Source organism: Hydra vulgaris, chromosome 12 (assembly GCF_038396675.1).
Source record: "Hydra vulgaris chromosome 12, alternate assembly HydraT2T_AEP".
Lineage (NCBI taxonomy): Eukaryota > Metazoa > Cnidaria > Hydrozoa > Anthoathecata > Hydridae > Hydra > Hydra vulgaris.
The window spans coordinates 7,292,501-7,310,062 of record NC_088931.1 but is presented as its reverse complement, the minus strand read 5'-3'; the positions used below and the strand labels follow the sequence as shown (position 1 = coordinate 7,310,062).

Below are 17,562 nucleotides of genomic sequence, written 5' to 3'. Positions count from 1 at the left end.
ACTGTTTTCCAAAGAGAATGAGAACCTGAATAAACTGCAAATTAAGTGCAAAGACCAGGTTGGTTATTTTACTGGCAAATCTGCTAGTGCCAAAACCATTCACTTATCCAAAGAAAGTAATCAAAGCGACATTGGTCACAGTTACCAGCTCAGCGCCTCCTGATTAGTTTGAAAATAGCATGGACTCCAACTCATACGAATACACTTCTAAAGATGATGAAATTGCAACATCAACGAACAAAAAGAAGCATAAACCAACACCAAGACACCTTGTTACAATCTTGAAGCTGTCTTCCCACGGAGTAGCAAAGGTATGCCGCCAGTTTTCTGGCGAGGACGTTGAAATGCCCCTGCGCTTAAATTGAAAGATGGGAAAGCTCAAACAATTGCAGAAGAAACTCGCTATGCGTTAGAGGAATTCAACCTGTAGGATGAATTCCTCTAACGCATTATGAAGTCTTTTTAACGATACATCAACTGTAAATAAAAGCAAGAAGAAAGGCGTTGTTGTTTGGCAGCACCAAATGTTTGAGGAGTAAGGTTAACACAAACCCAAGTTCATGAGTTTTCAACACCATGTGCGGATTGTATTCTTCTCATTGCCAAGTACGATAAGTTCAATTTTGATGACCAATGATTGAATAAATCACCAAACATTGAGTACTTCTTTGTGAAGAATTTGATGTGCAATTATGATAAATTAAAATCAGCCTTCAGCAACGGTAAAAATGAGATTAAGGAAACAAGCGACTTGAGAGACGATATGAAGTTTCTTTACCATCTCACATGTGTCATCCGTCACCACACTGAGTTGAATGAGATTTGCAAATGAGTAGTCTCAAATATCAGCAATGCACGCTGGAACTGTCAAACCATTATAGCTCTTCCTGCATTTATTCTGATGCCTGAAACCCGTAACAGGCTGCGTAAAAATCCTATTCGTGGCTTCCGCGCTGAAGATTTTGATGAACTATCTGTAGTGCTAAATGACTATTCAAAAGATCTCAGATGCTTGCAAAACTACTGGAAAACATACAAATCTCCGATCAACAACGACCGAAGCAACCAGTGCTGTGAGCGTGCGATTGAAGTTTTCCAAGACTTGTATGACTCCTGCCGCACTAAGATTCATCCTGTTCAATATCATTATTGTAAATAACTGAATTCCTTGTGTGTTTGATGACCCTATAAAATGTTGCATACATATGACTCTGAAGCTTGCTTTTAATTTTGTAATTGCTTAAAGGTACCTCAAAAATTAGGCCAAAAATTTAATAAATAAAAAATTTTAAGTCATTTTGTGCGTGACATTTTTTTATCAAATTACCTTGAAAGTAAGATTTTATTTATTTAGTTTTTAATAAAAGCTCATCAAATAATGATACAGGAAAATAAGATTGTAAAAACGTCATCACCCTAATATATATATATATATATATATATATATATATATATATAATATATATATATATATATATATATATATATATATATATATATATATATATATATATATATATATATATATATATATATATATATATATATATATGTATACATATATGTATATATATATGTATATAAAATTTAAAATGCGATGTCATTAATTTATGTTTATTTGGTAAGCATTTAGTATATTCAGTTTGTTAAACAAATGTTTTGAATTTGAGAGTCATGCACATTTGATAATAATCTAACTGCATGTTTTTGTTTATTTAATAGTTACTTTGTCTAAGTTTAAATTGGAGCTGAGCCAATCAATATTTGCATAATTAGGGGAAGAATTAATAAATGAGAAATATATGTGTTTTAAGCATAATTGATGATTAAGCATAATCGATGGTTAAGCCTATCTGATATGTATTTTTAGAAAATTTTTTAATATCATGCTTATGTGATTTTTCCAAGTTATGCTTTCATCAAGAATTACACCAAAAAGTTTCATTGAGCATTCTCTTTTTACGTTGTGATCTTCGATAAGAAGCATTGAGTGTTGAAATAATTTTATCTCTTTTATAAAGACGATGAAAAAAAGTGTACTTTGTTTAAGTTAAATTAATAGACAGTTGATTTACGTTGCCCCATTCAGTTAATTTTAGATGTTCAATGTTGACCATTTTAAACAATGTTTTTGTATCACAGTGAGAATAAAATAAAACTTGTATCATCTGCAAATAAGAATCTAGAATATTAGAAGCATTGGTTAAATCAATAATATCATCTGCAAATAAGAATCTAGAATATTAGAAGCATTGGTTAAATCAATAATATCATCTGCAAATAAGAATCTAGAATATTAGAAGCATTGGTTAAATCAATAATATCATCTGCAAATAAGAATCTAGAATATTAGAAGCATTGGTTGAATCAATAATATCATCTGCAAATAAGAATCTAGAATATTAGAAGCATTGGTTAAATCAATAATATCATCTGCAAATAAGAATCTAGAATATTAGAAGCATTTGTTAAATCAATAATATCATCTGCAAATAAGAATCTAGAATATTAGAAGCATTGGTTAAATCAATAATATCATCTGCAAATAAGAATCTAGAATATCAGAAGCATTGGTTAAATCAATAACTAAAAATAAAAGTAGTCCCAATATGAAGAATGTTTTAAAGAATGCCGCAATTAATTGTCAAATTGTTTTTTCACTGTTTAATGAAACATATTGTTTTCTATTAGATAAGTAGCTTTTAAAATAAGCTATATTATTTTTTTTTATTTCGTAGACTTCTAATTTTTTAAGTATAATACAATGATCAACAGTGTCAAATACTTTGCTAAGATCTATAAAAACACCTAAAGTATACTTTGTTTTGTCAAAACCTTGAAAAATCACATAAATAAGATAAAAAATAAGGTGATCAGTTGAGTAACCTGTTTTAAACCCAAATTATTTATTGTAGAGGACATTATTTTTTATCTAAAAATGAGTATAATCTATTGTACCTAACGTACTCTAGTATTTTTGAAAAACAAGAGTGGAAATAGACCTGTAATTAGAGATATTAGTATTATCTCCATACTTAAAAACTGGTATTACCCTTGCAATTTTAAGTTTCTCTGTAAAGATTCCTTGTTTTAACGAAAGATTGAATATATGCAAAATGTATTTTTTTTATATAGAGTAACCATTTAACTAAAACATTTATTTATATAAATGTATATATATATATACATATATATATATATATATATATATATATATATATATATATATATATATATATATATATATATATATATATATATATATATATATATATATATATATATATATATATATATATATATATATATATATATATATATATATTATATATATATATATATATATTATATATATATACACACACACACACACATACTCATACACACACACACACACATATATATATATATATATATATATATATATATATATATATATTATATATATATATATATATATATATATATTTATATATATATATGTATATATATATATATATATATATATATATATATATATATATGTATATATATATATATATATATATATGTATATATATATATATATATATATATATATATATATATATATATATATATATATATATATATATATATATATATATATATTTACATATATAATATTGCCTCGTGTGTCTATATATCTTTCTAAACAGAAAGTGTCAATTGGACATGGTTGTCCTGTTTGTTCATACCATGTTAAAATAGAATGGTTAAAACCTAGTATAAACAAACAGGTCAACCATGTCCAATTGACACTTTCTGTTTAGTTATTACTTTCTATGTATTTTTTTATTAACCTGTTCTTTCGTCACTTTCTATTTGTTTTTTTTAGTATGACTTGTTATTCTTATAATAGTTTTTGTTGTATTTTTGTAATTAAATTAATAGTTTGTACACAGATAATTACATTTTGTATTGGTATTGAAAAAATCACCTATATAGGTATTTAAACAAATTTAAAAATTAAACTTCAACTGAAGATGACTATTGATAGTCGAAACATGTATTGTTTTGTTTAGAATTAATAAAATAGTTTTATTAATTAAAAAGTTTGTCTTGTTTGTTAAAACATATATATATATATATATATATATATATATATATATATATATATATATATATATATATATATATATATATATATATATATATATTTATCTTATACAAACTAGTATAAAGATTAACTTTTATTTTTCTAGTAATTTATAAATTTAAGTGTTTACTAAAAATATCTCAAATTAATGAGTTATTACTTTTCCATAAGATTTAGTAGGTTTTCTATATTTTGTGGTAGGTCGTTGATATAAGCCCAAGGAGCTAGTTTAATTTCAAAAACAACATTATTATTTTCATTTTGAAATGTAAATGGTCCATCTAAAACAACTAAATCATTTCCAGCCCATTCTTTTGCAACAACTCTTTGTTTGTTGTTTGAAGCAGTTTTAATATTTTTCGAATTTAACCACCTACAATATTAATATACAAGCAATAAGTTTTGCAATTATAAACAATTGTAAAAATGAACTACAAGTTTTCAAATAAAAAACGAAGTTACAAAAAGTATTTTAGGTATTATATTTGTATTTACCTAGCCATAGTTTTCAATTTATTCCAAGGAATACCCATATCAACTTTTAAAGCAACCATTTCTTCTGCATTTAAATCCACTCTTCCAATATTGGTTTTATTTAAAATTTTATTTGCTTCATCATTTAACATTACAGCTGTTTGACATACTTTAGAGTCCTGAGAACTACCAGCTGTATGGTTGAATTGTTCCAATAAATATTTCTGTCTTTTTCTTAGAGAGCTATTACTACTGTTTGCGCTATCTTTATAGGCTTTGGAAGCAGAAATGAAACAAAGTGACTGTAAATTAAACAAAACATTACTTCAAATAGAAAATAAAATAATATTTTATATTTTTTTTATAACTTATATTTAATATTAAAAAAACTAAATCAAACTGATTTACTCTTGCCTAAAATATCGATTGCATTAAAATGATATAATAAAGTTTAAATACTACTACATTTCTAATAATTACAATTATATCTAGCGTAATAGAAGAGTAAACACTATTTAACTTGCTATAAAGTTAAAAACATATTTCTTACCCTAGGCCCAACTGATAAAAATTCTATTGTAGATGTTTTGGACTGATTCAACTTTTTTTTAATGATATGTAAAACAGCATCATTGACTTCTCATGGGATTTCACTTGTGTCAGTGACTTGGTAAAAACTGTTTATACTAACTAATTGGTCGTTTTCATTTATGGTGTTGTTTGATATTTTTATGCAGTCGTGATTTTCAAAATTTCTGTCTTTTAAAAATACTTTTTTGTCACAAATCTTGCATATAGTAGTTAAATGTTTTATAATTTCAGATATATGGACAGACTATGATAGGCTGTCAATTGTGATGTTAGTTTTACATAATGGACAACTTGAATCATTTTCTAATTTATCTTTAACATTTGATAAAATGCACAAGCTACAGAATGAGTGTTGACAGTTCTTTAGCATGACAGGCTGATTCATAACTTCCCCACAAATCTTACAAATGCATAAAACTATATGTGGATTTAGTTTATGGTTTAGTTCTGTTAAAATTTCTTTATCTTCTTGTATAGGCAATGAATCAAGAAATTATTTTATATAAAATTTTGTCCATTTTTTAATCTTTCCTGGTCGCCCAACATTAGATAGAGATTTTCGACCAGGAATACCAAAAACACATTTGCATTCGACTGTTGGACATTTTACCCAAATTTTTGGAACTTTGAAAACTTTACTGCCTCTATTTTCGATGTTTTTAAGAGAAGTATAACACTTCATGCACATTTTCTCTGGATGAATACACTGAGAATCTTCTGATACATTTATTCTAAAAGCTTTATAAATTCGATCTGTTTTACTGTCAGTTTTTAAACTGTCTTTTCCTAAAAGGTTTCTACATATTCTACATACTCTGGATAGTTTTTGTTGGTGATTACTCGCCATATTTTACGGAGTTTTTTTTCGTGAAATCTACCCTATTCAAAAACATTATACTTTCTTGTAAAAAAATGACTGGTAATAAGGACTATTTTTTTTGAAAAGATAAAAAGAAGGAGTATTGTTAACAACTTACCAAAATCTTACAAATACTTTAGTTCTTCTAAAATACAAATGAATAAAATATGTTAATTTCGCTAAAAACAAAGCTTTGTTGATCCCAGTAAAGCAATTTTACTACTTCAAATTCTAATAATTACAATACTAAATCAAGTTCATTTGTGATCGGTTTTGCTTTATTTTACAAGATCAAGTTTACCAACAACAAAAAAACACAAACAAGCGGGCAAATTGGTAAGCACTGTATAATGAAAGCGTAACGCAGTTAATCAAATTAATGATATTTATATATTTGCAGCTAACGCATGCGCATAATAAAATCCCAAGTTTTAATAAGTATTGAATCACCGTGAGTGAATGATGAAATGGTCAATATATATATATTTTTTAAACATCTTTGGTTCCAACAAGGCTGCAAGCAGCCACTAATTAAAGTTGGAAGTTACTGAAAAAGAAAAGATGAAGATTGTAGAGCAAGATAACGATTGACGGACGACTTAAAAGATTGCAAATTATATGAATCAGGAAAGCAAGATGAAGGAAGCGAATTCCAAAGAGATGATGTTCGGGGAAAAAAACTAGACGAATAAGAGTTTTTGGAGCACTTAGGAAACAGTTAAAGAAAAAGGATGAAACTTAATTGAATGACGAGTAACACGAGAATGAATTTTAGTAGATGGCATAAGAGACGCTAGCTCTTTAGAGAAGTGCCCATTTTAGTATTTGTAGAAAAGAGAAAGAGAAGCAACATTACGACGATATGATATTGGTTGGACGTTGGCTGCAAGAGCAGGTCCAACTATGTTTACGATGCGTTTTTGCACCTTGTCTAAAAGAAAAAGGGCATCATTAGAAGATCCGGCTTAGATATGGCAACAGTATTCCATACAAGGCCGGATTTGAGATTTATAGAGATAGAGAATAGAATCAGAAGTAAGAAAGTGTTGAGCTCGATAAAGAGATGTAACCTTAGCAGATGCTAATTTTGCAACTGATTTGATAAATGGTTTCTAAGAAAGATTGGAAGTAAGAGTTAGTCCAAGAAGATGAAGAGTAGGTGACTCATCGAGTACATCACCGTTCATAAATATAGGAAGATCAAAATTATTGCAATCACGAGTGGCTGAAAAAAATTGAGTTTTATCTGAATTAAAGTTCACCAGCCACTGTGAGCCCCATGATGTAGCAGAAGTGAGATCCTTTTCAAGCTCAAATGCCTCCTCCAAGCAATCAGAAGGTGTTGGTTTCTTATCACGACAAGAATAAATGGTAGTATCATCAGCAAACAATGCCACCTTAGATGTGAGAATATCTGGAAGATTGTTAATATAAGTTAAAAAGAGTAGGGCCAAGGATAGAACCTTGAGGAAACCCTGAAACTACAGAATAAGAAGAAGAGTGTTGTCCATCGAGGACAATTTTTATGCTACGATTGGAATAGAAGGATTCAATGATCTTAAAGATGTTGCCGGATACACCATAAGAAGAAAGCTTATGGAGAAGACCAGCATGCCAAACTTTATCAAAAGCTTTTGAAATGTCAAGAGCAATGGCCTTAACCTCTTTACAATTGTTTTACAATTGTTTCTTGCAATAATAAACAGACGTCTGTTTTCTGGAGAATTGTTTTGCTGATAAATATGGAAGTAACGGTTTCGAATCGCAGCAGCACAATGTGAGGAAAACCATGGAGAAGAGTGAGGCTTGACCTGGAATTGTCGAGAGGGAATAAAAGATTCCATTCCAGCCTGAATCCACGAAGTTATGTAAGAAGCACATTTGTCGACAGGAAGACGAAAGATTTCTACCCAAGGGCCATCACGAAGAAAATTACGGAAATAATCCCAGTCACCTTTACTGTAGTTGTAAGAGGTTCGATAATAGGGGGATTCAGGTGATGAATAAGAATGAGATATTAGTTTTAGAGAGATCAAACTGTGAACAGAAGAACCTAAGAGTGAATGTGGAGAAACTGAGCACTGAATAGGATCAGAAACAAGACATAAGTCGAGTAGAGAAGGTAGATGATTCGGGTTGTCTGGAAAGCGAGTTGGAAAGTTGACTATTTGAGTTAGGGAATGAGAAAGGCAAAAGTTGTGGGCTTTAATGCCTGCAGAGTCACTGACACTAGAGCCAAGCCATTCTGAGTGGTGAGTACTAAAGTCACCAACAACAAATATATTAGCTGATGGATAAAGAGAGAGGGCTTGGTCAATATGATCAGAAATAACGTCAAAAAGAGTGTTGTCTTGAGATGAAGGAGAGCAATATAGAACAAAGAGAAAGGCAGTAGAGTGAAGTGGTGCTAAGCGAAAGCACATGAAAGAATAGTCTGTGGATTCAAACCTAGTTTCACGACAAATGGGTGAATTCTTACGAATGTAAATGCCGAGGCCATGCATGTGACTATTGGAGTCTTTACGAATTAGAGGAAGATAACCATCAACACTAAGATCACAAGATGAGACAGTCGAACTCAAATTAGTCTCACAAAGAGCAAGTAGGTCTGGCGAACTTTGCAAGAGATAAGACTCAACAGAAGAAAAGTTACTTCAAAGACCACGAATATTAGAGAATGATAGGTTTAGAGCACTTGGTGATGATGATGGTTTTTTGTGTTTTATAGTTTTTGGTACTTTATTCATTTTTAAATTAGATTGAAGAACTTGACTCAAAGCATAGATAGTACTCAGAACACTGTTTAATAGCCCAAGCAATTGCCTCATTACTACTAATAAACTCTAAGCCGTAACAAAGGGCTCCAAATGTGGCCTCCGCAATGCACACCAAAAGTACAAACAGGGAAACCATTCATGCGCAACATGGCAATGTTAATACTTTGATATTTTTCAGCTGTTGATGGAATCAGCCTCTCTGAGAGCTAACACAGAGTTCGGGAAACCTGACTACCAGCCGGCCTCAGAACCATAAAACTGAGTTTTAGAGCTGTACCCTCATTAGGAGATAATAGAATGAGTTGCCTAGTCATAAAAACAGAGACACAAGCAAAACTCATGCATTGAGTGAAGAAGATCCAGCATTCAACATCCTAAACTGGAAACAATGTATTAAAAATACATCTAATAGATGTTTTTTCAATACATCTATTAGATGTATTTTTAATACATTGATGAATTAAAAATACTAGATGAATAAGGGGTGCGAGGCTGGTCAACAGATAGAATCTGTTTACCCCTTAAGTCTTTGCCTAGGAGGCCTTCTACAAGACAGTAGCCGGGTGCATTTAACATCTGTCCAAGAGGAGTATTTTTAAATAGACACCATCTCTAGCCTTTACTCAACCAAGAGCCCCAAGGCAGGGGGTGTTTTAAATCGGAGTTGGCATCTCCTAGCCTTTGCCTAAAAAGGCGTATCCTTCAAGGCAGCAGGACATGAAGCAGATCGACTGGGTTACATGTTACCAGTAGCTTCCTTATTATACTAAGTCAGATCAAGTATAACTTGATCTGACTTAGTATAATTAGGAAGTTTCTGAGTAATTTTTGTCACTTTCTGATGAAAGGCTTTAAAGATAAACGCAGTTCGTCAACGTACCCTTGCGGCCAACTATCCCCGGTCTCCCCTATCCTCGTTCTTTTATCTTTAACTTATTTCTTATTATGTAACGGTTTATCATTTTAACTATTTTATTGTAAGACGATTTACTTTAATGTGTAAAAAAGAAAGAATAAAAAATATATATTCTTTCCTATTATTTGTATATCATTAGTTTCGAGGAACTATCAAGAGGGACCTTTTCACGAGAGACCATTTCAAAATAGTATACTCTGAAGGCGTATAAAATGAGGACTTTTTCTGTATCATAAGTACGGACAAAATTGTGTTAAAAGATGTAATTGTTAAAAAATAGTATTGATCTATGAAAAACGAAATTTTTTCGTAACATAACGGAAAAAGTCTGATAAAAGCTACGGACTTTTTTTTTTACAGCGCAACAACGACTAAACATTGAGAAACTAAAAATCAATATAAATCTCCAGGTATGATAACATTTGTAAAAATAATATTACCAATATCTTTTATGACATGCCAAAACTTACAATTGTGTTCTTATCTCCAACTTTTTGAAAATCATTTTCATGAATGATTTTCAACCTTTGAAAACCATTCATGAAAGTACTGTAGCATGGACCGCACTGATGCTATCTCATAAAAGAGAGTGGTACAAATTTGGTCAATATCCAACTGTCACAAATGGTCAATATAAAAAATTTCTAGTCAGGTTTTTATATTGTTCTACTTTACATATAAAGAAAATATTAAAGTAAATAACAAATTGTTAAATGTCATATTGAATCTTAATAAGCAAAATTCAAATTATTATCTAATTTTTTCTTTAACCCATAGGTTCAAAAAACAATATTTTGAAAAAATATCTACAGCTCTTGGTTAGCTTAATATGTTTACCATAATGTGTTATTGATGTGTTATATATGATAAAATAACAGTAGATTTAAAAGTTTTTTGAATGAAAAATATTTTTAGTAGTGCCTCAAGACATTTAATGGTACCCTAATATTAATTAAAAGTTATTCAAATGTATTGTTGGATCTCAAAAGAAGCGAAGTTATATTAAAATTTGAAAAATAATTATTATTTTAGAAAAAAAAATTGATAAAAAAGTTTTTTTTTTTTTTTACTGCTTCAATATATTTACACTTCATTACGTTACAACTCTATCACATAATATAATGCAAAGAATACAAAAAATAACATAAGAATACGTAATTTAGCAATTATTACAAAATATAACGTTAAATTAATAAATCACGTTTTTTATCATAAAAACTAACAGTGTTTTTCAAATCAAAACTAAAAACTATTGTTACTTCAAATATAAACATGTTGTTGTAAAGGAGACTCAAAGAAGACTATATAGTCTTATCATCGAGTACCTTATTAAATGGTTAAATAAATCTAATTAATTGTTATATAAAGTTAAAAGAGATTAAATTATATACAGTCGATGATAAACATAAATATTTTAGTATAAATTTTTTTTCAAAGTGGCGGGATTATTTAATGCTTTAAGTTCTATATTTTCGAATATTACTTTGTTATACAGGTACGGACCCAGGTAGGAAAAAGAGAATCGTGAGAACTTTGTCATTTTTTTAGGTAATGTGAAGTTCCCTGTTGCTCTTGTGGTATATCTATTAGAGTTAATTTGAAAAAAGTTATCTGAAAAATGCGATGGGACTAGTCCAAGATTGTATTTAAGCATGAATAGAATATTTTGATTGATGCTTATTTAGTAAACATTTAGAGCTTTAAGGTTTTTATTAAAGGTTCAGCATGGGAGAGTTTATCTTTATCATAAACTAATCTTGATGCGTGTTTTTGACTTATATAAAGAGTATTCAATTTGGATTTGTGTGTACTTGCCCATGAAATATTAGCGTACGTAAGATAACTTTGGATGTAAGGAAAAATATAGAAATTTAAGATTATCTTGGGACAATGTTGGTTTAACTTTGTAAAAATTTATAACTAAAAAACTTTGCGAAAACGCATACTTTTTATTTTTTGTTAAAATATGTCATTTTCTAAAATATGTCATTTTCAAAAAAATAATATTTTTTTTATAAAATGATGATTATTTTTGAAATTTTTATATAATTCAATTTTTTTATTCAATATTTTTAAATATTCAAGGGTCATTGAGACCAGCAAAAATATTTTTTATTCAAAAAACTTTTAAATTCAGTGTTATTTTATCATATAAAACACATGTGTGAGCTGCAGATATTTTTCAAAAATGTTGTTATTTGAACCACCCTATTAACGAATCATATCCACAAATTACTGAATTGAACTGCGTCATTTGAACTTTCCAAAATGGCTAGTAAAAAAATGGCTAGTGATAAAAGTGAATCCGGCTTTAAATCAAAGCAAAGGTTATTTCTTGATTTTAGTTTGATGGTTAGAATGTAACGAACAATGTGTAGTGATCCTGTATTGAATATATATGTATATATATATATATATATATATATATATATATATATATATATATATATATATATATATATATACATATATATATATATATATATATATATATATATATATATATATATATATATATATATATATATATATATATATATATATATATATATATATATATATATATATATATATATATATATATATAGGGTAAGGTAGGGTAATTTCGGCGTATTAAGCCATTTTGTTGTTTATAGACAACGGTTGCTTTAATAACGTTAAAAAATCATGCATATTAATGCCCTGCAGATATATCTATTAAATAATAGTTAAAAAATTGTTTTAAACTTACAAAGTTTCATGTAAAATTTGTTTTACAAAACACTCAAAAATGACGAAATTAGCGACCTAGTATGGTATTTTCGGCACTATGATACGGTAAATTCGGCATACTTGAGAAAATTAAGACGTTTGTTGGAAGCACATTAATATAATTAAAATATTATAAACAGCTATAAATCTCCATTGTATAAAGTAATTGTCTCTTAAATGGAATCTGTTACAATTTTAATTAAGGGCGTTGCAACTGCAAAGATTAATAATTTTTGAACCACCTATTTTAGTAAAGTATGAATATATCACCCAAAACAGAAACCTTATTAGAAAAATTTGCTTTCAAAGTAAAATTGTATATGAAATGATTACTAATTTCTATGATTTCGATGATTATTTCTAAATTCTATTTAAATAAGAGTTCTTGTTTATAAGCTCATATGAAGTTAATAAAATAATATTTTACATAACTTCTATAGTTAAACATAAAAAAATAAAATACAAAATTCAAAGAAAATTTTATAAAAAGAGATTTATTTAAGAAAGTTAAAAAACAGTTTATCAATATATGACATATAACTTTTTTTTAAAGAATCAGTGTTTCATACAATCATCACAAGTAAATACTTTTTTAGCATAAACACCACATATAGCAGCACATGTTTCATGCCACCATCTAGAGCATTTATGACATTTATCCCAATTATCCTTTAAATACGGATCGACAGGATCACCATAACTGTATTGACATTTTGCACAAAGTTGTTTATTAATCACACCTTTTGCATCAAGGTTATTCAAACGTGCCTTTTGATGTGTAGATATATCTTTTTTAATGCACTTTTTACGTGGCTGACTGTTCTTATATTTCAAAGTTAAAGATTCCTCTAGCTGAGATTTATATGGTGATCCAGTAATTTTTTCAGCATGATTTACCCTCCTTTTTATACCTGTTCGTTTTGTATTTTTAATTTCAAGTCCAGCTAGTGATCCAAATGTAACACCATGAGGTTGTGAGGTTTCATTAGAGGTGGCTAATTCTAATGACTTATGAAGTGTAAATGATAAGTTTGGTGAAACAGATTCTAAATAAAAATATTTAATTTAAGAAGATGAATAAAATTCAACATGTAAATTATAAAAAAATAGTTAAAATGTTTTAAAGAAATTTGAACAAATTTTTTAAGAAATTTTTTTTTAGGCTAATAAAACAACAGAAAAATTATTATTTTGCTTGATATAAAACAAATTAAATCTGTGTTTAAAATAAATGGTGGAAGATGGTAAAAATAATACACCTTTTAAAATGATTTATCTTTTTGAAAAGCAATAATACATTCTGTGACAAAATCAACATGATCTAAATCTTTAGCAGAGTCTAACCCATTGTTGAGAGTAGGATGCATTTCAGAGGTAATATTTGGTTTTGAAATTTTTGATACAATATATGAGTGATCAGTAGCCTTAACTGCAGCAAAGTCTTCTTCAGTAAACACATTTCTATCAAATGGATATATTCCACATTTTTTAAACCCTGACTGACAATTTTGAACAGTTGCAGCTTTCCCATAAGCTATTCCAAATAATTCACTAACCTCTAATTCAGTTACAGGACGACCTGGATGATGACGAAGCCAAGTACCAACTTCTTGATCATAGAATATTTTGAGGCTTTTAAAAAATGAAACATCAAGTGGTTGCAGTTTGTGTGTGCAGTGGGGTGGAAGTGATAATATAATAACATTTGTCTCGCGAGCTTTTATAATAACACTAAGATTTTTTTTATGACTTGAATGTCCATCTAAAATTAGAAGAACTGGTTGGTTTCTTGACTGTGGCTGGACTGCTAGTAAAAAATGATCAAACCATTTTTCAAACAAACCAGTTGTTATCCACCCATTTTTGCTGCCACCAGAAATAGAACCAACTGGGGTTTTATCTAAAAATTCAGGTCTCACTCGAATACGTAGATAAATCAGCATTGGAGGGACAAAAAATCCGCTTGCTGATTGGCAACAAACTATTGTGATTGTTTTTCTTCTTTCCGAGCTTGTTAAGCTGCCAACACTATGTTTTCCCTTCAGGGCAACAACTTTTCCTGGTTTATGGCATAAAGACAATCCGGGTTCGTCTACGTTGAATAAGTTTGATGGTGGAATAATCTGCATTCCATTGGCATTAAACATTATTTTTTCTAGTTCATCATAAAAACAATTAACTTTTATTCTATTAAACCCAATGGCTCGATGCAATGACGTTGATTCAGCAACTCTTACAGAGAGTTTATTATGACGTTTCAAAAAACCCCTAAACCATTCTTTTCCTGCTGACTTAGTTCCACAATTAAACTTGTAAATAATACCATTTTATTCACAAAACTGGAATACCATTTGGTTCACATCTTTTGGAGACAGGCCAAATAATCTCTGTGACATGGTCAGAAGAACTTCTATAAGCTCTTTTTCTTAAAAAGCTGAGAGTGTTGTTAGGTGTCCTGCACTTAACTTTTTAACACAATTATCAACAGACGCTCGTTTTATATAGTCATGTAGTGTTTGCCTTGGTATTTTATATTGTTTAGCAGCAGAATATTTCGAGCAACCATCAACTAAAACTGCATTTACTGCTAGCTTTAACAATTCATTTGACCAATTGCCATATTTTACACGTTTTGAACCCATTATATGATGCTGTCAAATAATGTTTATATATCTATATATATATATATATATATATATATATATATATATATATATATATATATATATATATATATATATATATACATATATATATATATATATATATATATATATATATATATATATATATATATATATATATATATATATAAATATATATACATATATATATATACATATATATATATATATATATATATATATATATATATATATATATATATATATATATATATATATACATATATATATATATAGCGTTCAAAAATTATGATCTTATAAAATTTGTAACCCCCTCATATTGAGGGGGTTCAAACTTTGTGTAGCCATAATTATAGAACAATAAGAGATTATTGTATAAAATTTAGAATTTATTTATACATATAAATTTATTTAAGAATAATTCAAAAAATATTTTACGAATTTGTTGGTCTCTTGTCAAAACGAACTTGTTGATCTCAAACATCAAAAAAAGGTGGATCCGCGCCTAATGTATATATATATATAAGATAGAATTTAAATTCGAAAAAAGATTTTGTTACAAATATGATTAATTTGCAACTGCCATTTACGACCAACATTAAAATTTCTTGTCGAATTATTATCTTGTTCTTAAATACAACGAAAATTTTTTAAATGCAATAAAATATATCAATCAAAATATACAACGCAATCTTAAAAATTGGTTGTTGTTAAGTTTTGATTATTTTTAATAATCATATAGTCGGGTTTTTTATGTATAGTATAACTTGAAAATTACCTTCTTTGGGGTGTAGAACCCCCCTTTCCGTAAAATCGCCTCTGGGTGAGAAATTAAATAAGTGATAAAAGCGATTTGTAGTTACTGAGCCTGTCGCGACATAAAATTGTTACAAAAATTTCTTTTAAAAATTATTAACGCGATTTCATAAAAAATAAATATAATTTCAACTTGTATTAAAAAGATTTTTGTTTGATGTTTAGTTGATGTTGAGTTGATGTTGAGTTATAAAAACTAATTTTAAATAGAATTATATCAATAAATAATTACATTTATATTTTGAGACATTGCATTGATTTTTTTCAGCATTTAAAGTAAATAGTTAATTTATAATATTTTGTCGCTAAGAAACAGTGAGTTTTTATTGCTAAGAAACTGTGAATTTTCTCTGAATACCACTTAATGGGAAAACGTGGATTAACTTTTTGAATATTATTTATCTTTGAGACTGAAGTTTCAATTATTAAAATTACTATCTTATATTTTTACATGTTAGTTTCTTTGATTTGATTATTGATTATTTGAATCAGTAATAACTTAAAAAGTGCATTATTGCCAAGTATTTTAATATCTAAAGGAAACAAAAAGTAAAGTTACTATTTTGAAGTCGAGTAATTAAATATCTCACCTATTGAACATTTAACAACTACAAACAAGTAGGTTGAAGTTTTGTTTTTTGCAATTGTTTTCTAAAATAAAATGAAGATGAAATAAAGTGTTGCAAGTAAAATGGTGCTTATACACAAAAAGATTGCGTTAACGTTTGGTGTGCTGGGCGTTAGCCAGTTAAGCTTTGGAGTTGTCATTGTTATTTGCAGTACAATAATTGCGGTCAATGCTTCGAATGTTATTACACCCTTTTGGTGTGGCGTTCCAGTAAGTTAATTAATTTTTTTTTCTTTCTCTTTGGTAGTTGCTCCAAGCATTAGCTAGTTTTATTTTCCGCATTTATAAGATATAAACTTTATATCTAAGAAATAAAAGTGTCAAAAAATTATATACATCGAATTCAGCGGTGTGTTCTATAACAAGACCGTTATGAGTTCTATCCCTTTGATAATCAGGAGAAAAAAGGTTAGAGTTTCGTTACTTATTTTTTGGCGCTTTGCTTAGGTTTTATTTGCATGCAAGTTAAAATTTCACTGCCCTAGAGCCTTGTAATAAAAAAATGCCAATGCAATATTTCAATACCTAATTTATTTAGCGCGAGAGGTTCGAGGGGTTTTTTGCTAGTTAAGAAAAATAATAAAAAATGGTAGCGATATAATAACAAAATTTTTAAACTTATCAAATCAAATCAAATTTAATCTGAATAAAGATCTTACATCAAGGATATTTACAAATAGTAATGATACTAATCTTAAGTAAACACCTATCAAATTTAATAATAATAAATAGTGATAATAAAAAGAAAAGTAAAGTCAGATAAAAGGTGATAATTGTAAGAAAAGGAAGAAATAATAGTAACTGTAAAAGTTATATAACAATGTTAACCATAAAAATAATACCAACAACAATAATATAAATAATAACTATAAATTAAAATAATTTCATTAATAATAACATGTTAATAATAATATTAGTAATAATATAAAAATAACATTAATAATAACATATTATAATAATATTAAAATTTAACAATATAATAGTAATA

The 17,562-nt window shown here is 28.1% G+C and overlaps 3 protein-coding genes across 6 annotated transcripts in view; 1 reads left to right on the top strand and 2 right to left on the bottom strand.

Annotated features, from left to right (window-relative positions):
• Positions 1–5,675: 5,675 nt before the first annotated feature.
• On the bottom strand, positions 5,676–6,029 carry LOC136087920 (uncharacterized). Its single transcript, XM_065811547.1, has one exon. The coding sequence runs from the start codon at positions 6,027–6,029 to the stop codon at positions 5,676–5,678; it is 354 nt and encodes a 117-aa protein (XP_065667619.1).
• A 6,943-nt stretch (positions 6,030–12,972) lies between these two features.
• Positions 12,973–15,132, bottom strand: LOC136087825 (uncharacterized). The gene is made up of 2 exons (XM_065811396.1): positions 13,745–15,132; positions 12,973–13,531 (listed from the first exon to the last, which is right to left on the bottom strand). Exon 1 carries the CDS (start codon positions 14,630–14,632, stop codon positions 13,748–13,750), a length of 885 nt encoding a protein of 294 aa, XP_065667468.1. The 5' UTR covers positions 14,633–15,132; the 3' UTR covers positions 12,973–13,531; positions 13,745–13,747.
• Positions 15,133–16,327: 1,195 nt separating this feature from the next.
• LOC101237842 (uncharacterized) overlaps positions 16,328–17,562 on the top strand; it is a 27,517-nt gene continuing 26,282 nt past the window's right edge. For all 4 annotated transcript variants that reach the window (XM_065811393.1, XM_065811392.1, XM_065811395.1 and 1 more), the window contains exon 1: positions 16,328–16,784. In XM_065811393.1, coding sequence (XP_065667465.1) covers positions 16,638–16,784 — 147 coding nt within the window. In that variant the 5' untranslated portion in view covers positions 16,328–16,637. The remainder of the gene's footprint in view (positions 16,785–17,562) is intronic.